Source organism: Phyllobates terribilis, unplaced genomic scaffold, assembly GCF_046119375.1.
Source record: "Phyllobates terribilis strain yellow unplaced genomic scaffold, ASM4611937v1 Scaffold_3__8_contigs__length_932513732, whole genome shotgun sequence".
Classification (NCBI taxonomy): domain Eukaryota; kingdom Metazoa; phylum Chordata; class Amphibia; order Anura; family Dendrobatidae; genus Phyllobates; species Phyllobates terribilis.
In genome coordinates this window covers 531,446,094-531,470,606 of record NW_027362763.1, presented here as the reverse complement: position 1 = coordinate 531,470,606, position 24,513 = coordinate 531,446,094, and the positions used below count along the sequence as shown (strand labels likewise).

General features: G+C 44.2%; 1 protein-coding gene across 7 annotated transcripts in view; it reads left to right on the top strand.

Annotated features, from left to right (window-relative positions):
- AHI1 (Abelson helper integration site 1) overlaps positions 1-24,513 on the top strand; it is a 280,181-nt gene that overhangs the window by 145,289 nt on the left and 110,379 nt on the right. For all 7 annotated transcript variants that reach the window (XM_073671294.1, XM_073671289.1, XM_073671290.1 and 4 more), the window contains one exon: positions 7,066-7,183. In XM_073671294.1, coding sequence (XP_073527395.1) covers positions 7,066-7,183 — 118 coding nt within the window. The remainder of the gene's footprint in view (positions 1-7,065; positions 7,184-24,513) is intronic.

Below are 24,513 nucleotides of genomic sequence, written 5' to 3'. Positions count from 1 at the left end.
CCTTAACAAGAACTGTCCCTGTGTTTTACCATTTCCTTACTATGTTCCTCACAGTGGAAACTGACAGGTTAAATCTCTGAGACAGCTTTTTGTATCCTTCCCCTGAACAACTATGTTGAATAATCTTGGTTTTCATATCATTTGACAGTTGTTTTGAGGAGCCCATGATGCCACTCTTCAGAGGAGATTCAAACAGGAGAACAACTTGCAAGTGGCCACTTTAAGTAGCTTTTCTCATGATTGCATACACCTGGCTATGAAGTTCAAAGCTCAATGAGGTTACAAAACCAAAAAAAAGTGCTTTAGTAAGTCAGTAAAAAGTAGGTAGGAGTATTTAAAACAAGAAAATGATAAGGGTGCCCATACTTATGCACCTGTCAAATTTTGTTTGAATGCAGATTGCACATTTTCTGTTAGTACAATAAACCTCATTTCAAGGCAGAAACATTACTGTGTCCAACAGTTATTACACATATCAAACTGAAATAGCTATTGCAAAAACACAAATTTTTATGAAACATTAAGCTTAAGATTAATAGGGGTGCCCAAACTTTTTCATATAACTGTATATCTAAGCCAGCAAACTCTGCAGCCAATCACTGGTGATCTCAGATGGCATATTGATGAGCAGCAGTCGATCGAAGACTGCTGATTGGCTGTAGTGCTCACTTGACATAACAATGTCAGGTGAGTGTTGGGAGACCCAAAACAAATATTGCTGTAACAGTGCAGGTGATAGAGGTGAGCATTTAAGAAGAGGTTTTTCAAGTAGTGGATACCCTCTTTGAAAGAACACCCAAATCCACTGTATATTCACTTGCAGTATAAGTACCAGTAATTAATGTTTTTAAAAAAAAAGGATAATCTTGACAGGGAAAAAAAGTATACAGTCATGTAGTATTTGAACTGTAAAATGTCCTAATTTAGGTTAGTGCTACCTGGTGATCTTTTGGTTGGACAAAGATTGCTAGATGTCGCTGGAAAATCACACTGCAATACAACTGAAAGGGATCCAACCGTGTCAGATTTTTTGCTTGTTGCGGTCTCAGAACCCCTAGGGTTGCAATACAACCACATTCACTTGGATTGCTCTGCGATGTAGCAGCAACATTTAGCAAACTTTGGCCATGCGACACATGTCGGTGCCAAAGTTGCAGTGTAGCACCAGCCTTAGAGTCGCATTTTTAATACCATTTTAGCATCAATCATATACCTTACTGTGCAAATTTTTAAGCTGATGTGAAACAAATAGTTCAAATTAAAAATAGAAGTGCTAATCGTATACTTTTTAGCAATTAAAAAACTGCTAAGTAAATGATCAAACGAAAAATCTAACTCCATTAACCATCAGGAAGGCGTATGATTTGCTCCAAATTTATTCTGCATCGGGACAATGACTCCAAACATATAGCCAATGTCATTAAGAACCTTAAGAGTCCTTAAAGTTATGATATGGCCCCACAGAGCTCTGATCTCAACTTCATTGAGTCATTGTAGGATTACATGAAGAGACTAATTTCTAAAAGCCTACATTCACACTAGATCTGTGGTTAGTTCTCCAAGATGTTTGGATCAACCTTCCTTCCAAGTTACTTCAAAAACTGTGCACAAGTGTATCTAGGACAACTGATGCTTTAATACTGTTTTAAACATCTAGGGTAGCCACACCAAATATTGATTTGATTTAAATGTGGGGCATCGCTTTAACCCTTGGATTACTTTGAAACCTGGTATGAGTATATTGGTTATATTGGTTAATTTAAAAGATTAAAGAATGTGTCTGTTGTATTTCAAATAAAGTGTTTACTGTGTGTGTGTTTATTTAACTCTTTACTTTAATTAGGTTTAGTAATGAAAGGATCTGATTGACATCTTGTCATAACTAAACAAAGGGACTAAGTGTCAGCTAATCTAATAAACTCAATCTCATTAGCATTTCCATTCATGTAATTTCTGGAGCAGCTGGGAGCTGCTATTTTTAGCCTAGGAAGGTGCCATAGGCAAACATGTTCTCTAGGTATTAATAACAGCTCACAGCTGTTTCGTTAGCAGCTACGTCCCCACGATCAGCAACAAGCAGCGCTTTGGACGCAGCGTATTTTCACTGCGTCCAAAACGCTGTGTTCTAATGCCGCGGTTTTGTTGTCAATACATGCGGATCCACTGCATATAATGACATTTCAATCGGTCAAATTCTGCAGCGGAGACTAGCATCTCTGCTACCGAAACTGACATGCTGCTGGTGAGTTTGGGTGCGTGGCCACGATCAGGAGTCACTGCAGGTTTGAAGCTGCATGTTTATGCGGCGTCAAACCCGCAGCATCCAGATGTTACAGTATAGTGGATGGTATTTCTAGAAATCCCATGTGCATCTGAGGCTGCGGATCACCCGTGGACACTGAAATGCAGTGCGTCTTTCAGGACCGCGGCATGTCAAATGCTCTTGCGGAGTCGCTAGTCTCCGCAACAGAAATTTGACCACTAGAATGTACTGAATGCGATAAATCCGCATGGTCTAGTGAACATATGTGGATTTACCTGTGTTCAACAGAATGCAACGTTTTGGAAGCAGCAAAAATATGCTGTGTCCAAAGCGCTGCTACTTCCGGGTCGTGGTCACATAGCCTAAATTTTTTTTAAAAAGTGGCGTGGGCTCCCGCGTCCTTTTTAAAACCAGCAGAGGGAAAGCCGACTTCTGGGAGCTGATATTAGTAGCCGGGGAAGGGTCCATTAGCCAAAAATGTTCCCTGGCTATTAATAACAGCCCCCAGCTGTTTGCTTATCCTTTACTTGCTAGATTACAGCGGGACCCCATTAAAAAATTGACGTATGGTCTTCTCTATAAAATCTAACCAGAAAAGGCTAAACAGACAGCTGCGGGCTGATATTAATAGCCAGGGAAGGGGCCATGGATACTAGCCCCCTCCGCGGCTAATAATATCAGCTTTCAGCAGTCCCAGAAATGGCGCATCCAGAAGACTTGCCAAATCTGGCGCTTAGCCTCTGCTCTTCCCACTGCTGTGTAGCGGTGGCGAGTGGGGTAATAAGGTTGGGGTTCATGTCAGCCTTGTATTGGCGGCTGGCATGAAGCCCAGATTAGTAATGGAGAGGCTCCTATAAGACGCCCTCATTACTAACCCCGTAGTAATGGTTTTCGACAGTTATTCAATAAAGACAATTACACATGGTTTTAATAATTTATTCTCCTAATCCCCGATTGCCTCGTCTCCTGTAAAAAAACAAAAATAAAAAACAACCTTATGTCTCACCTGTCCGCCGTCATGACGTAATCCAGACTGTCCCACGGCGATCCGGGTCACTTCTGCAGCAGCCACATCAATCACTGATGTCACTGCTGCAGAAGACAGCACTATACACTGACTCCTGTCAGTGTACATCGCTGTGCTGCAGACTGAGTTCATCAGCTTAAGATGAGCTGATAAGCCCCGGTGACCTAATTTACTGCATTAGTGCTGCGTGGGAAAATTACAGCATCGGTGCTGTGTGGTAAAGTGGGGTCCTGGTGCTCGTCAGCTGCAGCTGATTTCCAGCTGGTGAACTCAGTCCCGGCCGCGCAGCGATGTACACTGCCGGGATCGAGCGCGCTCACATCAGTGTACCGCCGGGTGATCAAGTCACCGTAGGACATCAAGAGGATGGCGGACAGTTGTTTTTTTATTTTAATGTAAAGTTTTATTTATTTATCAGCAGGAGCAGCGGTTGGATGATGGGAGGAGTAGTCTTCTTCCCCGGCCTGGGTACCATTCTTTGTGCATTTTTGCACTGCAGAAACGCTACAAAGAATGGACATGCTGCGTATTTTAACGCAATGACAATCCTGAGCGGAAAATTCCTGATCATGTGCACATCACATGAGGATTGTCATTGCTTTAGATGGCAGATGGATTATCTAGCGTTTTTGGTGCATTTCCGCGTGGAAAAAATGCATAAAAAATGCACAGTGTGCACATAGCACGGTAGCAGATTAATCAGTGATTTTATCAAAATAACATTATGCTGACCAGTAAGGGATACATCAATGGAATCAGGGTCTCTGCTCTTCTCAGATTACATAGCAAAAAACTTGTGATATATTACCTTTAATTGGTACTTTCCCCTGAAAACAGCATTTGCTCCTCTGTTATAGGTCATGTAAATATATTTAAATTGATATTTAAGGATGTGTTTTGAATGAGTATGACCTTTTTAAAGGAAAGTAAGCCTTGTATTCTTTATTTACATTAGTAAGCATTTCCATTTTGTATTCATGTGAGCGTATTAGAGAAAAGTTTGCATTTTCTATAGCAACATACATATGCAAAAAAATCTGATGTTATGATATTAAACATGTTCTGTGCAAGGAAAATTAAAATGAACATGTGAGTAGCTGATGTCTTGTATAATATGTGCTTTGATAATTGATATTACATCAGGATACATACAATTTTATTTAGATTGTAGATTTTATATAATTAATATTAATATAACCATATTCAATATTAATGAAACTTGCCAATAATAGAGTATATAGTTTATAAATGCAATCATTATGTAAACTGAATACAATCAATTGAGATACTTTGTGAATAAACAGTCCACACAAAGCCAACAACTTTGTAGACAGCACTCTCCCTGGATACCCAACATCAGGGTTTTAGAATGCACCTCCTATCTCACCATTTTTTTTATTGGTCCCTGAATACACTGCTGCCCAACAGTTCATAGTTTTATAGATTCATAGTTTTAAACTTCAAAGAAAACACAAGTCCATCGTTTAATCTCTCTTGCGCACTGAAGCTGGTAATCACACAGCCTCAGTGCGCACGACCAGCGGCCCGACGTGTGCAAATGCGCATGCATCCCTCATGCCTATCGCTTGCCATGAGCAGTATTCAAAAGTCATGGGCAACGCCAGCACTGACTGAACACGGTGACCGCCCATGATTGAATCTGAGAATCACACCCCTATGACTGAATACAGCAGGTAGGACAAAGTATGTAAAACATTATAACCTCATTATACTACCACCGATTTTCATGAAAACAGCTTGTTAGTGATGCACATTGCATCACTAACAACGCTATTGGGGCTGTGTACGTAGCAACTAGGACGTGCCAGGTTCCCCTTAACAAGAATGGTGTGCATGGCAGGATTGCAAGGAGAAAGTGACTGTTCTCCAAAAAACATTGCTGCCTTTCTGCAGTTTGCTAGGGATCACCTGAACAATACAGGAAGCTATTGGAAGACCATTTTTTTGCTTTAAGGACTCTACCCTCTTGCTTTAAACGCTTTTTCTTTATTTATTTATTGTGCCCCTTACAGCTCTATTTAGCCTTAGTGGTTTCCTCCTATTTCAAGCTTGTTTATTCCCATAGAATATATAATTTGCTCAGGTCGTATTCATGATGCCTATAAAAGTGTCCCATTTGCTTTGTGTACTTTTATATTTGAGAACATTGTCCTACACCATCATCTCTGCCTGTAGAATTGCCTTCTCCCCCAGTCCCTAGTTTAAACACTCCCCCAACCTTTTAGTCATTCTTTCCACAGCACAGCTGCACCTCATTCTTAGCGTAGAGCGTGTAACCTACAGAGAAGTCGGCCTAGTTCTTCAGAAACTCCACACCCTCCTTCCTGCATCAATTCCAGAGCCACACATTTATATCCCAAATTTCCCACTGCCTCTCTGGCGTGGCGTGTGGTACAGGTAGTATTTCAGAAAATACTACCTTTTAGGTCCTTGTCTTAAAGAAGCCATTCTCCTATCAAAGTTTTTATAGTCTTAATATATTGCAGTTATCATATTATATAGCCATGTGTACTTACAATTGCTCATTTTGCCTTTCTATCCAGCTAATTCTTCTCTTTTCTCTGTTCTATGTAGAAATGAGAAGTCTCTTTTCCTAGCAGAAATCATTCCTCTTTTCAGTTCATGACCCAGCTGCTCCTCTCCTTCCCCTGCCAGGGACCTTTTTGCATTGACTTTTGACTCGTACAGGGAAAATAAACCTCCTGTTTCTACATAGGATAAAGGAAAAAAAACATGGATGGTCCATGCTGCTGATGAGTAGATATTGAGATCCAGGATACCCAAATATATAATTGAGGTTTTATTTATCGACTCATTTTGAAGTTTACATACTTCTTCATCAGGATATAACCACATATGTTATGTTAGGAAGGAATGTCTTTGTTTCCAAGTCAATAATAAGACCCCTGGATAAAAGGTCGCATGTTTTTATTCAAATGTATCACTAAGCAACCAATCTGTAAGAGACAGATGCAAAATGGAAGCAAATCGGAAGCCTTCCAATTTGCATCCATGTTTCACGGATCACCATAGACTCGAATGGATGATTATTATCCACGTATGAGAATAGGACCTTCTCTGAGTCTCGCAGGTCCATGTTTTTCACAAATCTGTGTATACATTCAGGAAACACTCTGGCCCACGATTCATCAAACTCCACGGCCTCGGTTCTGTCGTAAAACTCTTTGAAAAGTTGCAAAATTTTTGCATAACACGGAGTTGCACAAAATTTTGTGTCTTTTGGAGTTTCAGCCAGCTTCACCAAAGTGCGCAGAGCTGAGGCGGTACGGGGCATGGTGACACCAGCACAAATCTTACTTCAGTTTGTGTGCTGTCCAAGGAGTATAACTGTTGTGTTCTTGTTTCCTATCCTTCATTAATATGCCCCAGTGTGTTTTATTATGTCATTTCACAGAAATGGCTTAAAAACTTGGGGAAAAAAATATATCAGGTATGACTTTATTTTACTGCACTGTGTGATGACATTTGCCTTCCTGGGGTCCATATAGGATGTAAAAAGTACTTTCTCCCATAGCAAGATGTGATAGTACACCTATATTATTACACTGGACTTCCTCGCATCGCCCTCAAAGATAAGAGCCCTGAAGAAACTGTAGCTTCCTTTCCACCCATACTTTTACCACTGTATGATTACATAATCTTGTACAGTCTAATAATAATTTTTCTGAAGTGGCGTGAAAGAGGTTGTAAACTACACTATAAATATTAAATACTTTTTTTTAATTATTTACAGAGTGGATCCAATGGCTTGCTACCAGCCCCTTCCTTGTTATCACCTCATTCTAAATTCAGGCTTACGGGAACACCTAGCACACAGTTGCAGTTGCAGACCCCTGGTACCACTACACACGGTAAGAGAAATTGATTCTGTATGTTGTAAGTCAGAAATGTTTAATTTAGACATCAGTAGAATTTAATTGCACATTTTATACATGTAACACAAAGCCAACACTGTGCTGCAAGACCCAGAATCGTCTCACCTCTAAGATGTAGCGGTAAGTAGCAACCACACATTCATGGAGTTTGTGTTAAATCACCATATCGGAATATAGTACACTCAACCAATCATATACAACACAGATTTCTTTTCAATAAAGACAGTGGTAACCATCCATGAAATATCATGCATAAAATCCTATGAATTAATACATCTAGCCTAAAAACAATAACGTAAACATTAAAATAAAAGCAAGCAATGTGAGCCATTGTAGATAATATAACTTTTTTTTTTTTTTTTACAAACTTTCATTTGTAAATTAGGCCCAGGTCACTATAGAAATGGTTTTCCTGGTGTAGGACATACTAACAAATCAGTTGAAGTGTCAGATATTACCACTATTTAATTTGGAAACTCTTTGCAGACAGTGTTCTTTATTATTACTGGTGTTGTGCGGGACTTTAACATTGATGGCCTGTTTTTAGGATAGGTCATCAATGTCTGACCGGTGGGGGTATGACACCTGGAACCACTGCCAATCACCTGTTTCCATTGTCGGCGCGTCGGAACTGCTCAGTTGTAGAACTGCACAGCACAGCTCCGTCGACAGAATAGTGGCTGCGGCCAGGTACTGTATTTGAATAGATAGGGGATGTGCAGTACCCGGCCGCTGCCACTATACAGTCGAAGGAGCTGTGCTGTGCAGCTCCACAACTGAGCAGTTCTGGCTGACACCGAGAATAGCTGATTGTCGCGGGTGTCGGTTGTCGCACCCCCACTGATCAGACATTGATGACCTATCCTAAGTATAGGCCATCAGTGTTAAAGTCCTTTAAATATAAACTTAAGTGTACAAAGTGTTATAGCTTCTATATGGAAATTTTTAGTGATTATTTTTAATTTATTTGCAGATTACTGAACATCCATTGTATATGAATTGTTAGCCAATATGGTCTCGATCATTTGCAGTTGCAGACTTTGAAGTCCACTCTCCTTCTTATTCCCATTGGAGAGCTCACTTATTTATCCTGATAGTAAATAAATCTTTTAGCAAAAAAGTACTTAATGTTGGTGTAGAGCTGCAACAGTGGTTACACAATTTCCAGACACCATTGCCATATTTATCAATAGTGTATGCTGGCGCATCTTTACCCTATCTAGTTTATTTTATGCCACCTGTTAGTTACCTTGCTTTGTGCCAGAAATTTGCTCCTAATTTTTTGTGCATAGTATTGCAAGTTTAACTACACTTCTATGTGCACCACACCCTTTTGGATAAAGCCATAGGCATAAAGTGTCTGAAACTCCTTTTTTTGCAGCAAATTGCTTCATAAATCTCCACACATGAGTTTTGGACATGTTCTTTCTGTTGTACAGTTGTGGCCAAAAGTATTGAGATGGACACAAATTTTGTTTTTTATGAAGCTTGCTGCTTCAATGTTTTTAGTTAGATGTTCCTATGGTATACTAAAGTAAAATTATGATCATTTCATAAGGTTTTACACTTTTACTGACAAATCCATTAAGTTCATGTAAAGCAGGGGTGGGGAACCTCAGGCATGCCGGCAGTTTACGGCCCTCGATGACCTTTTATCCGGCCCCGGGTAGATTCCCAGGGACCACAGTGCTTAGGCCGGCAGCTGCCCATTAGTTTCTTCTTGCTCAGTGAGCACGCGTACGCAGTGTTCACTACTGATTGTTGAGGCGCGTGCAATGAATGATTGTGTCCTGATACCTGTGCCAGCATCTGGACACACTTTGTAGGCGAAGTTAGCACTTAATTTATACAGCCCCCAAAGGATGGTATAAATATCCACATATGGCTCTTGGCAGAAAAAGATTCCTCACCCCTGATGTAAAGACTCAATATTTACAGTGTTGACCCTTATTTTTCAAGACTTCTACAATTCGCCCTGGCATACATGTCCACTTCTGGGCCAAATCCCAGCTGATGACAACCCATTCTATCAGTGCTTGGAGGTTATCACATTTTGTGTTTTGTTTGTCCACACCGCCATGAATAAAGAATGGTATCTAAACATCCCCCAAGAGCTACTTCTCCCAACAATCCAAGAGCATTTTGGTGATGAACAATGCTTTTTCTAGCATGATATAGCGCAATGTCACAAGTCAAAAGTGATAACTAAGTGGCTCGGTGAAGAAAACATTGAAATTTTGCGTATATGGACTGCGGTCAGTCCTCAAAAATCGAATGGACAAACTTAAGCATTTGCAAATATTCTAGGAAGCCAGCAACTAATTGTAGCGATTGCTCTATTGCAATTAAAAATGTTACTGTCTATGTCTGAAAGTTTGAGAAGGGAGGGAGGCTTCCTCAGGCATAGCAGCAGGCGTTGTAATAATGTTCCCTACATCTGCCACGGATGTAAGCCTACAAGTAGAATATTATCAGGTTGGCATGATACATTGCACTATTTGTGAATTATGTAAGTAATCAATTGAGTTACCTTGTGGAACTAGTAAATATTGTAAAAAAGAATGAAAAATATACGTATAAGAAATTACATAGAAATCTATTTACAGTAAAGAACATTGTTATGGAAAAAATACTATATATACAGAATTGATATTACCATTTTCAACGACCCATACTATAAAATTATGACATTATTTATCCTGCTTTAAAAAAATAAAAAGTTACACCAGAATTGCTGTTTTTTTGCTAATTTAACTTGCTGAAAAGAAAAAGGGATCAAAAAGTTGCATTTTTCCCCAATGCAAACTACTGGTCACCTGCAAAAAAACAACGCCTGGAAATAAGCTTCTTTGTTTTGTGCGGTAACTTTACAAGACTTTCAGTAACTTGCAAAAAATCCTGCTGGACCTACAGAATGGACAGATTTATCTTCTTTTTTATTCATCTTTAGGCTGACAATTGCTGATAAGACGTAGCAGATTGGTTGCTTCCCTGGAAGCAGAAGTGGTCAGCCTCTGCATGAGTGCACCACAGAGCGATATAGAGGCTCAATATAAAGTCTTAACACCCCTCACAGCGTTCTTACAAGACGTTAGGCGATCGGTGCAGATCTTAGGAAGGACCCGGACTCCCACCCATCTGCAGCGCGTTTCAGCTCCTATCACGTAATTAAAAAAAAACATAAACTTTACGCTTTGATTCTGATGATGTTGAAAAAATTAGTGCGAAAAGTCTATATAGCAGGAGGTATATAATTAGTAGGTCAGTTAAACAAGCTATTTAATGTATATCAGTTAAAATAAATCGACAAATAGTAGTAAACCTTACATATATAACCATACATATATGTAGACTTTTTTAGTTTTCTAGGTTTATAGTTGGCTTACTGAACTACCCTATATGTAATTGTATTTTCTCTGTCCAAAACAGATGAACTCGCCTTCCTCAGTTGACTTGTCTGGCTAGCCTTTCACTGTCAACCAAGCTTTGGAAATGTAAATAGTTGTGTAAAACTGGTACACCCTTTAGTCCTTCAGAATAAATCAGAACTATAGTACAGAAACCTGAAAAACTAGATTTTTTTGGGGGGGAAACAAGTTGAAAAACAATTCCCATGAGAAAATAGTCAGATGATATCCTGCCCCCTATTTTGTTAGAAGACAAAATGTGAGCCTGACCATGTAATAAATTAATAGTTTTAAATATTAAGAATCTGGTAGAAAATTTGCTATTTAAAAACATATTTCCATGGAGTAGTGTACTTATTGTTTACAACATAACACTAACCATTAAAAGCATTTTTGTGCCTTTAAAATCAAATTTATAGTAACCACAGGGATAAAAAATTGTTTTATTCACTGTTTGTATGCTTCAATTTTTAAGACCTAAGCCCCGATTCATTAAAAGTTTTGTCAAAAACCTAGCATAAAAAACTTTTAAAAGACGCAACATTTTTGTACAACGCAAGTTTGCTCAAGAGTTTTATGACTTTTGTCCTTTACTTGCCAGTTTTGCCCAACTTTGACAAAGTGAGTGAAATTGGGGCCGGACAGGGGCGTGACGAGGCATGGTGACCTCTGCTTGTCAAATTCACAAGGAACAGTGGAGTTCCTAATGTTACAAATCTTACTCCAGCCTTTGACTGGAATAAAATTAGTGGCGCACACCATGTACAGTCATGGCCAAAAGTTTTGAGAATGACACCAAAATTATATTTTCACATGATCTGCTGGCCTCTGGTTTTTATTAGTGTTTGTCTGATGTTTATATCACATACAGAAATATAATTGCAATCATATTATGAGTACCAATAGGTTATATTGACAGTTAGAATGAGTTAATGCAGCAAGTCAATATTTGCAGTGTTGCCCCTTCTTCTTCAAGACCTCTGTAATTCTCCCTGGCATGCGCTCAATCAACTTTTGGACGAAATCCTGACTGATAGCAGTCCATTCTTGCATAATCAATGCTTGCATTTTGCCAGAATTTGTTGGTTTTTGTTTGTCCACCCGTCTCTTGATGATTGACCACAAGTTCTCAATGGGATTAAGATCTGGGGAGTTTCCAGGCCATGGACCCAAAATCTCTATGTTTTGTTCCATGAGCCATTTAGTTATCACCTTTGCTTTATGGCAAGGTGCTCCATCATGCTGGAAAAGGCATTGTTGGGCGCCAAACTGCTCTTGGACGGTTGGGAGAAGTTGCTCTTGGAGGACATTCTGGTACCATTCTTTATTCATGGCTGTGTTTTTAGGCAAGACTGTGAGTGAGCCGATTCCCTTGGCTGAGAAGCAACCCCACACATAAATGGTTTCAGGATGCTTTACAGTTGGCATGAGACAAGACTGGTGGTAGCGCTCACATCTTCTTCTCCGAATAAGCTGTTTTCCAGATGTCCCAAACAATCGAAAAGGGGATTCATCAGAGAAAATGACTTTGCCCCAGTCCTCAGCAGTCCACTCCCTGTACCTTTTGCAGAATATCAGTCGGTCCCTGATGTTTTTTCTGGAGAGAAGTGGCTTCTTTGCTGCCCTCCTTGAAACCAGCCCTTGCTCAAAGAGTCTCCGCCTCACAGTGCGTGCAGAAGCACTCATACCAGCCTGCTGCCATTCCTGAGCAAGCTCGGCACTGCTGGTAGTCCGATCCCGCTGCTGAAACAGTTTTAAGATACGGTCCTGGCGCTTGCTGGTCTTTCTTGGGCGCCCTGGAGCCTTTTTGACAACAATGGAAGCTCTCTCCTTGAAGTTCTTGATGATGCGATAGATTGTTGACTGAGGTGCAATCTTTGTAGCTGCGATACTCTTCCCTGTTAGGCCATTTTTGTGCAGTGCAATGATGGCTGTACGTGTTTCTTTAGAGATAACCATGGTTAACTGAAGAGAAACAATGATACCAAGAACCAGCCTCCTTTTAAAGTGTCCAGTGATGTCATTCTTACTTAATCATGACTGATTGATCGCCAGCCCTGTCCTCATCAACACCCACACCTGTGTTAATGGATCAATCACTAAAACGATGTTAGCTGCTCCTTTTAAGGCAGGACTGCAATGATGTTGAAATGTGTTTTGGGGGTTAAAGTTCATTTTCTGGGCAAATATTGACTTTGCAAGTACAGTAATTGCTGTTAAGCTGATCACTCTTTGACATTCAGGAGTATATGCAAATTGCCATTACAAAAAATGAAGCAGTAAACTTTGGAAAAATTACTATTTGTCTCATTCTCAATACTTTTGACCATGACTGTAGGCCCACACCACTCTGTGCATCGCCTGGTACCTTAACAGGCAACCACCTCTTAATGAATTAGGCGCCTCGCACTCCATCCTGTCCCTCATCAAGCCCGGCATGAAAAATTCCAATATTTATAAAGTGGGCCATTGTACTAAAAAAAAAAAAAAAAAAAATTTTAAAAGCATGCTTAAATTTTTTAAACACATGTAGCTAAAACAGTTCTTTATCACCTGAATTGTCTGAATTATGGGGCAATTCGGTATTGCTTCAAAAGTAAGGAAACTTGTAAAATGAAAATTGTTTAGCAGACGTTCCAGGTTTAGGCACAAGTTGTGGGGAAAGTGAGAAGTATGTTAAGTCATGTCACCTGCATGACGGCCATCTTGAATCCTGCCATCTTGAATTCACCTTCAGATTTTCAAATTGGAAGTTAGGTAAAAAAAAAACTGAGTTTTCTTCTGTACCGGCTATGTGAAGGATTGCATTATTCTAAGCAGAATGCCAAAGCTCATTTTTGGGGAATGAAAACACACATGTCATGTCACAGAAAATTTCAACCAACACCACCCAAGCATGCTTCCTATTTTCTGACAGTGCAGCTTGCCAAACTTCTTGTCACTCCTGAATAGTGCCTAATAGAGAAAGCAAGGGATTGTCTGAAATTGCAGCTTCACCCATCCTCCAAATTTTATCAACGGTATTGTTTGTCCTTGGTCAGGTGTTGTAGGGTCAGAATTTTGGAAGAGTGGGACAGTTTTATAGGTCATGTCGTACCGGACGCGGCGATACCAAATATGTGTACTTTTATTGGTTTATTTATTTTTTCATAATAAATATTAAGGGTTCAATATATTTTTATTTTTTGGAGATTATTTTTTTCAGTTTTTTTTTAAATATTTTTACAATTTTTATTTTTTTTTCTTCACTTTTCTACTTTTTTTTTTTTTTTTTTACTCTTCGGCTGCGTGCCCACTATGCGTTCTTCAAGCGTTTTTGCCCCGGAATTTCCGCAGCAAAAACGCTTAAAAAACACTTGGTAATACTTGCCCCATGGTCCCCAATGATAATCCGCATGTGCTGTCCATTAATTTTGCGGACATGCAGCGTAATTGCCGCCATTGACTTGCATTGAATCGCTTAATATCCGCATGACTACATGTGTACATGCGGATATTATGCGATTCAGTGTGCGGATGGTACCCGGGTCTGGAGAAGAGGAGACTCTCATTCAGACTCGGGTACCATAGTACCTCTAAAAAAAATAAAAAATAATAATTTAAAATAAAAAATATACATTATACTCACCTTCCGATCTTCCCCGGTCTCCTGTATGATGCGTCCTGGCTCGCGGCTCGCGATGGTGTAAAAGGACCTTCTATGACATCATGTGACAGGTCACGCGACCGCTGACGTCGGCGGTCGCGTGACCTGTCACATGACTAAATGACGTCATGAAAGGTTCTTTTACACCACCGCGAGCCGTACAAGAGACCGGGGGCCATCAGAAGGTGAGTATAATGTTTTTTTTTTATTATTATTCTTTACCATTTTTATTCTTTTTTTTTTTTTAACTATTAACTTCGTCACACTATATAAATCCATGCCGGTTGCTGGATTTATATAGTGTGACCAAGTTGTCAAGCACTTTTCCAAGTGATGCTAAAATCGCTTGGAAAAGCGCTTGATAACCCGCATGCAGAAATGCTTGCAAAAACGCTTGACAAACGCTTCTACCTGGCAGGAATAACGCATGTAAAATCCGCATGCGTTTTTCCTGCCAGGGAGATGCAGAAAAAATCTGCACCATTTCAGCAGCAGAAGGGAAGGAAGGGAGACACAGATCCATTACTAGTGGGTAGGCGGAGCCCCGTAGGATAGTTCACCTCAGATTTATAAAAAGTGACGACCGGCCCCTCCAGCCTAGGCTCCTCCTACTCCCATGATTCTCCAGTCTAAAATTTGAGGTCGCAGAGGATAGTCGCTGCCTTTGCAGCTCCTCAGAAGATTTTGTTATTTTATCCCGGAGACCTGGACCCCCCGTGGTCTAGAGGTCTCAGGGGGTCTCAGCACTGCTGGGACCCCTACCCCTCCCCTGGCGGATCTGCGTACCCCCTAAGGCGGTCCCCGCAGAACCCTGCCGGCCCCGGGGGATACAGAGCGCTTCCTGGCGGAGACGCAAACCGCGCCTGTGGGGTCCCTGCGCGCTCCGCCGTGGGGGAAGCTAAGGGCCACGGCGCCACACATCCCTGGGGGTCCCTGTGGCGCTCAGCTGGGTAAGTGCTCAGTATGTATGAGTCCTTCAGCAGCTGCTGCGGCAGCCGCTGTTACTTTAATCAATGCGGTGACTGCTGTTTTTTTCTTTTTATCCGCAGGTGGAATCCCTGCAGTGAGGTGTCAGACGAGCAGGAGCGGAGGACGGAGAAGCCGCGCACTTTTTTGAATGGCGGCGGGGGGCGTGGCCTCGCGTCTCCTCGACTGCCTGTCTTTTGCGGGCAGGAAGCGCTCTAAGCGCGCGCCGGAGCGGTTCCCGCCCCTTCCTCTTCCGGCTTCTTCTGCGCGGTGGCCATACCGAGCGGCGTCCTCCTGCTCCTAGCTCGTCTCTCGTCTCTCTCTCCCTCATTCCGACCGGGAAGAGCAGTCACCGCGGCCAGCTGGGTGAGTCGCTTCTGTCTTTAAGGCAGAAGGTTCCTCTCTCACCTCCGCAGCGCGGGGCACCTCTCTGCAACCCTGTTAAGGTAGTCAGACTGTGATGTACCTGCCGCTGTTACCTCTCAGCTGAGGTATTTCTGGGGCTCGCACACCTCTTTTAAAAAAGCAGAGGTTGTCCACAGTCTGCAGCATTAACCCCTCGAAGGCAGTTAACCCTTAAACCTTGCTCTGTCGGGCAGCTGGGGTAGCTTTCTCTCCTAGAGGAGCTGTAACCCTTCAGCGCTTGGTTTCCCCTGGGAAGAACAGGCTGTGGTGCGGGATCACTCTGTCCTAGTTACTGACCACACCTTTAAGGGGTTATTCGGCCTTTCAAATTTCTGTGTGAGGGCATGTCGGATCAGGGTCCGGACCGCCTCCCAGGTCCGCTTCAGGATCTGTCTCGCGTATCTGACACGCAGGAGTCCTCGAAGGCGTCAAGTTTAACGTTGGTCGGGGGGCTCAGTGATGTTAAAGTGGAGGCGCTCACTCGCTCCATTGATAGCCTGTCTGGCCTTCTAGGGCATTGGGTATCAGCTAAATCCCAACAGACTTCTCGTGGCAAGAAGCGCCACAGGCCGGTACTGTCCCCTCCGCACAGCGAGACGGAGGCCTCAGAAACTCCGACAAGCTCTGCTGGGGAGATCTCCGATTCTGACGAAGAGGATCGGCAGGGGCGCTCTGCTTCGGTTTTGGGCCGTGTGGATGCCTTTATTGTGGCTATGAGAGAGGCGTTACAGTTGCCTGATGAGGTATCGAGACGCCCTGGTAAGTCGGCCCGGCTGTTTCAAGAGTCGCCTCGGACTCTGTCGACTCTGCCATCACTCGATGAGCTTAGCGAGGCGGTGGAGAAAGAACGCCTGTGTCCGGATAAGCGTTTTCAGGGGACACAGATTTTTGATGCTCTGTACCCCTGTTCCACGGAGACGGTCGCTAATTGGGTTCCCTCTCCTGAGGTGGACGTTCCTTTATCTCAGCTGAGCAAATCTTCTCTGCTTCCTGTTAAAGGGAAGGCGAGTCTACAGGATCCGCTAGATAGAAAGACAGAGTTAGCGGCGAAATCCATCTACGAGGCCGCGAGTCATGGATTCCGAGCGTCTTTAGGAGCCTGTGTGCTGGTGAGGCATCTCTGCAGTGGTTGGATCAGCTACGGACGGCGTGGCAAGATGGGACCCCGTTATCAGAGGTAGAAAGGCTCATCCAGTTGTTGGAAGAGGCGGCCCGATATGGCAGAGACGCAGTTCTGGATACTACTTCGGTTCTGTCCAGAGCGCAATCCTCGGCCGTCATTGTCAGAAGAGCGCTGTGGCTTAAGCAGTGGACTGGAGACGCTGTATCCAAGCAAGGTTTGCTGAGTCTGGCGTACAAGGGCGGTCAGCTTTTTGGTTCTGACCTCACGGAGCTGATTGCTAAGGCCAAAGCAAAGGATACGGCTTTGCCGCAGCGGAGAGCAGCGGCGTCTACGTCTGGCAAGTCTAGTGTCGGTGGTGGTCGTCGGTCCTTTTGGCCCAGGGGACGGTTCGGTCAGCCCTCTTGGGGATCGGGTCGTCCCTCGTCTTCCGGAAAGAAGACCTCTCAAAAATCCCGTACTCCCTGGAAACAGAATTTCCGTCAAGACAAACGGGAAACTGACAAAAAGCCCGCTAAGGCGGACTGACGCCAGGTGCTCACCCGAGGGTTTCCGGGTGGGGGGTCGACTGCTCCAATTCGAGTCGACTTGGGCATTCCACGTATCGGACGCCTGGATGACGCGGGTTATGTCGGCAGGCTATTTCATAGAGTTTCATTCTCGACCCCCAGACAGGTTTTGCCAGTCTCGCATCCCGTCCGAGCCCAAGCTGGCAGCTGCACTGCTGCGGGAGGTCGATTCTCTTCTGCAGAACGGCGTAGTGGTTACGGTTCCACCGGAGGACCGGGGAAGGGGGTTTTACTCCAACCTCTTTGTGGTTCCCAAAAAGGAGGACAAGTTTCTCCCCATTCTGGATCTCAAAGAGTTGAATCTTCATGTCCGGACCCGGAAGTTCCGCATGGAATCTCTTCGCTCTGTTGTGGCGGCCCTGTCACAGTACGATTTTTTGGTGTCAGTCGACATCCGCGACGCCTATTTGCATGTCCCCATTGGAAGGGCCCACCAGCGCTTCCTGCTTTTTGCCATAGGTCAGGCTCATTATCAGTTTGTGGCCCTGCCGTTTGGGTTGGCCTCGGCGCCCAGGGTTTTTACAAAAATTCTGGCGCCACTTATGGCGATTCTCCGAAGACAAGGGGTTACGATTCTTCCCTACCTGGACGACCTGTTGATAGTGTCATCCACAGCGGAGGAGGCGATGACAGCTCGCGATCTATCCCTTCAGCACCTGGAAGACTTCGGGTGGCTGGTCAATTGGAAGAAGTCATCTCTGGAGCCGTCACAGTCAATCCTGTTCCTGAGAATGCATTTCGACACGGTACGGGCAGTGGTGTCCCTGCCTCCGGACAAAGAAGCGAACCTTCGTCACCAGGTTCAAGCCATGAGGTCGACGACGGCAATGTCCCTTCGAAGGTGTATGCGCCTTCTGGGTCTGATGGTAGCGACAATGGAGGCGGTACCGTTTGCTCAATTTCATTCCAGGAGTCTCCAAGATCTCATTCTGACCCGTTGGGATCGATCGCCGGCTTCGCTGGATCGCAGTGTCATTATCTCCCGCAGGGTGCGAGAGTCTCTCGGATGGTGGTTACGTCCGGAGGTGTTATCCCTGGGGAAATCTTTCCTCCTTCCACGGTGGTCGGTCATAACCACCGATGCCAGCCTGACGGGCTGGGGGGGAGTTTGGAACGATCTCTGGATTCAGGGGGTCTGGTCATCAGAAGAGTCTTCTCTGCCGATCAACATCCTGGAGTTGAGGGCGATTTTTCTCTGCCTCCGTCATTGGACAGTCCCTTTGAGCGGTCTGCCAGTCCGAGTTCAGACGGACAATGCGACAGCGGTCGCGTATATCAACCATCAGGGCGGGACGAGGAGTTCCAGACTCATGATGGAGGTCACTCGGATCATGGTATGGGCCGAGTCCAGGGTTCCAGCCATCTCCGCGATTCACATCCCAGGAGTGCGGAATATCACAGCGGATTTTCTCAGTCGCGAGCAAGTGGATCCCGGAGAATGGAGTCTTCATCCGGAAGTGTTTGCACTGCTGTGCTCCCGTTGGGGGACTTCCCAAGTGGATTTGATGGCATCCAGGCTGAACGCCAGGATTCCGACGTTCATGTCCAGGTACAAGGACCCGGAGGCCATGGCGGTAGATGCTCTAGTAGCCCCGTGGGACCAGTTCGAGCTGATCTACGTGTTTCCGCCTTTATCTTTACTGCCTCTAGTGATTCGGCGGATCAAACTCGAGCGAATTTCGGCAATTTTGGTGGCGCCGGATTGGCCAAGGAGGGCGTGGTTTTCAACGCTGGTGTCTCTTCAGGCAGCGCCTCCGTTTCCACTACCTCTTCGTCCGGACCTGTTAACCCAAGGTCCCATTCGTCATCCGGACCTGAAGTCTCTTCTTTTGACGGCGTGGCTCTTGAGACCGAAATCTTGACCTGTCGAGGGTTTTCAGCCGAGGTCATTTCCACCTTGCGAGCGGCCAGAGGTCCTACTACGACTTGGGTTTATCACAAAACTTGGGAGGCCTTCTTTTCGTGGTGTTCTGAATCGTCAAGAAACCCGAGGATTTTTACCATTCCCAACTTATTGGCTTTCCTGCAATATGGGTTGGACAAGGGTCTGGCAGTTAGTACCTTGCGGGGTCAGGTATCTGCTCTATCCTTGCTTTTTCGGAAGGCTATTGCCTTGCGCAGGGATGTGCGTTCCTTTTTTCGCGGGGTAACTCGTCAGTTTCCACCTCAGAAGACGTTTGTGGCTCCTTGGCGGCTCAATATAGTCTTGGAGGCTCTTCAGCATGGGCCTTTTGAGCCTATGGATTCTGCTACGCTTTATTTGCTTTCTTGGAAGATGGCCTTCCTGGTAGCGGTCACCTCCTTGAGAAGGGTTTCTGAGTTGGCGGCCTTTCTTGCTCGCCCCCTTTTCTGGAATTCCTTCCGGATCGCGTGGTGCTTCGCACCCGTTGTGACTTTCTGCCTAAAGTGGTCTCACGTTTCCATGTCAATCAGGACATCGTGTTGCCCTCACTCTGTCCAGAACCGAGGAATTCAAAGGAGCGGGCCTTGCACTCGATGGATTTAGTACTGGCGTTAAAGTTCTATCTTGCGATCACGCAAGGTTTCCGAAGTCGGACTCTCTTTTTGTGATTCCTGCTGGTCGTCGGCGTGGTCAGCGGGCTTCCAAAGACACTATAGCTCGGTGGATACGGTCGGCTATCCTAGAGGCGTACCGGCTCAAGGACGAGCCTTGTCCGATTAAGGTTCGAGCTCACTCCACGAGAGCTGTGGGTTCGTCGTGGGCTTTTCATCAAGGGGCCTCGGCAGCTCAGCTCTGCCGGGTGGCTACCTGGCGCTCCGTTCACACCTTTACAAAGTTTTATAAGGTGGACGTCAATGCTTCCGCTGATGCGGCCTTGGGACGCAGGGTCCTGCAGGCGGCGGTGGTTTAGGATATCTCTTTAACTTGTGTTTAGCGCTGGTTGCGCGTTTATCTAAGTTGTTGAGGAGTTGGCGATTCTGCCACTGTTTTTCCCACCCTTGAGTTCTGGACTGCTTTGGGACGTCCCACTAGTAATGGATCTGTGTCTCCCTTCCTTCCCTTCTGCTGCTGAAAGACGGATTTTGGTAAGACCTTACCTGTAAAATCCTTTTCAGCGAAGGAAGGAAGGGAGACACAGCGCCCTCCCATGGCAGAAGTTTATTATTTATTTTTCAGATGCGGCGCGATCCCTCTCTGATGGCGGTTATCTGGGTTGGGGTTGGCACGCAAAGGCTCTGTTCCAGCATTGCCAGCTCATCGCAGTTGTCAGGTCCAGTGAGTAATACCTGGGACTGTGTGGTTTCTTCTACTTTATGCATAACCTGTTCTCTCGTTTTTTCTGAGTTTTCAGAAGAGGTTGTGTTGCTCCGCTGGTGTTATCTGCTCTTCCTTAGCTTGTGTACGGACTGGAGAATCATGGGAGTAGGAGGAGCCTAGACTGGAGGGGCCGGTCGTCACTTTTTATAAATCTGAGGTGAACTATCCTATGGGGCTCCGCCTACCCACTAGTAATGGATCTGTGTCTCCCTTCCTTCCTTCGCTGAAAAGGATTTTTACAGGTAAGGTCTTACCAAAATCCGTCTTTCTGCATCATGGGCACTTAGCCTTACACATTGTCCCACTATGGGACTTTCACTTTTTGCAGCCTGATCAGCTGCATGGCATAGAGAGCAGCAGCTCCCTATGCTATGCAGCCTGTCAGCGCTGCACACAGGGAGACATTACTTTGGTCATGCACTGCGCATGACCAAAGTAACGTCCTGCCTCCTTGTGACCCGGATGTTGGCATGACTACATCGGGTCGTCATGGCAACATCCGGAAACCGCCGCAGACATTCCTGGACGCCGGCAGGAGAGGCGAGTATAGCGATCACCTCCCCAGATTGCTATACCTACACTACGATCGCAGCATTGTGGGGGTTAATGTGCAGGGAGCTGTATGGGACCTCTCCCTGCACATAGCATCGGGTGTCAGCTGTGATAATCAGCTGACACCCGGCGGTGATCGCCCTGCACCGCTTGTGTGCGGGCGCGATCGCCGCCCACGTAATAGTACGTAGCTGGTCCATAAGTCCCAGGGCGCAGCTACGTACTATTACTGACCTTGTCAGAAAGGGATTAAATTGCAGAAGAAAGCTCTTTAACTCCTTCACGACCTTGAGAATTTCTTATTTTGCGATTCTGTTTTTTGCTCCTCTTCTTACTAGAGCCATAACTTTTTTTATTTTTTCGTCAATATGGTCGTGTGAGTGCTTGGTTTTTGTGGGATGAGTTGTACTTTTGAACGACACCACTGGTTTTACCATATCGTGTGCTGGAGAACGGGAAAAAAAATCAAAGTGCGGTGAAATTGTAAAAAAAGTGCAATACGACAATTGTTTTTTGTTTGTTTTTTTACCATGTGTACTAAATGTTAAAACTAGGTTCTTATTTATTTAAGTGGTGAAAAAAAAAATCCAAAGTTTGTAAAAAAAAAAATTTAAAAAATGGCTCCACTTTTCGAGATCTGGGGCTGGGTGAGGGCTTATTTTTTGCAGGCCGAGCTGACGTTTTTATTAATACCATGTTGAGGTAAATGCGATGTTTTGATCACCTGTTATTGCATTTTATTTCAGTGTTGCGGCGCTCAAAAAAAAAAAAAACGTAATTCTGGCGTTTTGATTTTTTTCTCGTTGCGCCATTTACCAATCGGATTAATTATTTTTAGATTTTGATATATCGAGTGTTTCTGAACGCTGAATTTTTTTACATTTTATTTTGAATGAGGCAAAAGAGGAAATTTGAACTTTTAAATATATTTTTTATTTTTTTAATATTTTTCAAAACTTTTTTTTCTACTTTTTACGTGCTTAATTAGTCTCCGTGGGAGACTTGAAGCCCTGCTATGTGTAGAAGAATTGATCATCTGCTATGAGAGCCGGCCACTGGGCAGCACTCATAGCAGATCAGCAGTGTCAACCACAGGGGTCTCCTGCAGATGGGCAGGATCAGTAATGCGCTTCTGGCGCTGCCATGTTAAATGCCACTGTCAGAGATTAACATGTTAACTGACGCGGGTGGATCGCGATTCCACCCAAAACTGTTAGGCTGCGTGCCCACTATGCGTTTTTGATGCGGAAATTCCGCAGCGTAAACGCTTGCAAAACGCTTGGTAATCCGTGCCCCATGATCCCCAATGAAAATCTGCATGTTCTGTGCCCATGCTGCAGCATGTCCATTATTTGTGCTTTTCCGCGTGCGGATTTGAGGTCCCAATGCATTTGAAAAACGCAAGTCGAATCCACATGTAAAAACGCTGCAAAAACACGTGTAAAATCCGCAAGCGTTTTTACTGCTGAGAACATGCAGAAACGCTGCAGAAATTTTCTGCATTGTGGGCACATAGCCTTAGAGGCACATGAACTCTGATCAGATCAGTGGTCATGTGCCTGAAAATATGCGGCTCAGCTCCGTAGCCCACATGGAATCCAGGGACACAACCTATGACGTACCTATACATCATGAGTCATGAAGGGGTTAATAGCTGGTCAGACACCAACGAATAACAGAACCATTTTGTTAAATAGGTTTCCAAGAGAGGAAAAACGGCGACCACTAAGGGGCCTTACTCCCTCATTGCCGTTTTTAAACGGCAGTCGGGAATAAGTCTAAAGCTTGCCCTAGAGCCCGAAAATCTCCGGGGGGTAGCTGAGACCCTGTAGAACACTGTCAGGGCTGTTTTTCCGGTCCCCGATCATGTGATCGCCGTTATTCAATGAATAGCTGCAATCATTTAAAAAAAAAAAAAGGTGTGCGCTATAAAAATTACTTCGCTCTCTTTTGACATGATCTATAGAGAGTAGAGAAATGATGTTCCCAATCCGCCCTCAGTGCTTCTGCCATCCCCCGGGCACTCCTGCTCCGTCCCTTGCCCTCTGCCTAATCTTCATGAAAAACAATGGCGGGCGCAGTGCTTCCGCCAAGATCTGCCGGTCGGCAACAGCAGGGAATTTTCCTATTGGTTCCTGACTTTTGATCACTGGGATAGACCCTATCATCACAGTAATCAAAAGCCCAATAATTAGTAAATCATCCCCTTAGTCAATTAATTTTTTATATATATATATACATATATACATTTTTTTTATTACTTTCATTCTTTGCCTTTAGGCTTACGGTTGGGCTTAGGGTTGTGTTGGGGTTAAGGTTTTTTCAGAAGTTAAAAAAAAATGACAATATGACGGCTAGTGTTGAGCGCAAGGGCTAGTTACTCAAGTTTGCCTAGGGTGCTCGAGGGTGGTATGGACCAAGTATTGCTGGTGCTCGAGTGACATGTTCGAATCCCTGCCTTGCATGTTTCTTGACTCTTAGACACCCAAAAAACATGCGATGATTGCCTGCCATATACGGGCAATCCCTGTATGGTTTTTTTGGATATCTAACAGCCACGAAACATGCGGGCAGGGAATCGAGCATGTCACTCGAGCACCCGCGATACATGGTGCATACCCGAGTACCCGATGCAAACACTAGTAGCGACCACTTGCGCTCAAGACTAATGACGACATATTCAATATGATGACCTAATGTTATCAAATTCTGTGGTAGTAGCTTTGGATTTAAAATCCTCACTATGCCCCTGGATAAAATCCTTGAAGGGTCAGCTGTGGGGGGTTTCGGCTGTTTAGGCACTTTACAGGCCCTGCAAATGTGACATGTCGCACGCAATCTATTTCAGCCAAAATTCAAATGGTGCTCCATCCACTCCGAGCTCTGCCGTTTGTCCAAACAGAACTTTTTGACTACAGTCATGGCCAAAAGTATTGAGAATGAGACAAATAGTAATTTTTCCAAAGTTTACTGCTTCATTTTTTGTAATGGTAATTTGCATATACTCCTGAATGTCAAAGAGTGATCAGCTTAACAGCAATTACTGTACTTGCAAAGTCAATATTTGCCCAGAAAATGAACTTTAACCCCCAAAACACATTTCAACATCATTGCAGTCCTGCCTTAAAAGGAGCAGCTAATATCGTTTTAGTGATTGATCCATTAACACAGGTGTGGGTGTTGATGAGGACAGGGCTGGCGATCAATCAGTCATGATTAAGTAAGAATGACATCACTGGACACTTTAAAAGGAGGCTGGTTCTTGGTATCATTGTTTCTCTTCAGTTAACCATGGTTATCTCTAAAGAAACACGTGCAGCCATCATTGCACTGCACAAAAATGGCCTAACAGGGAAGAGTA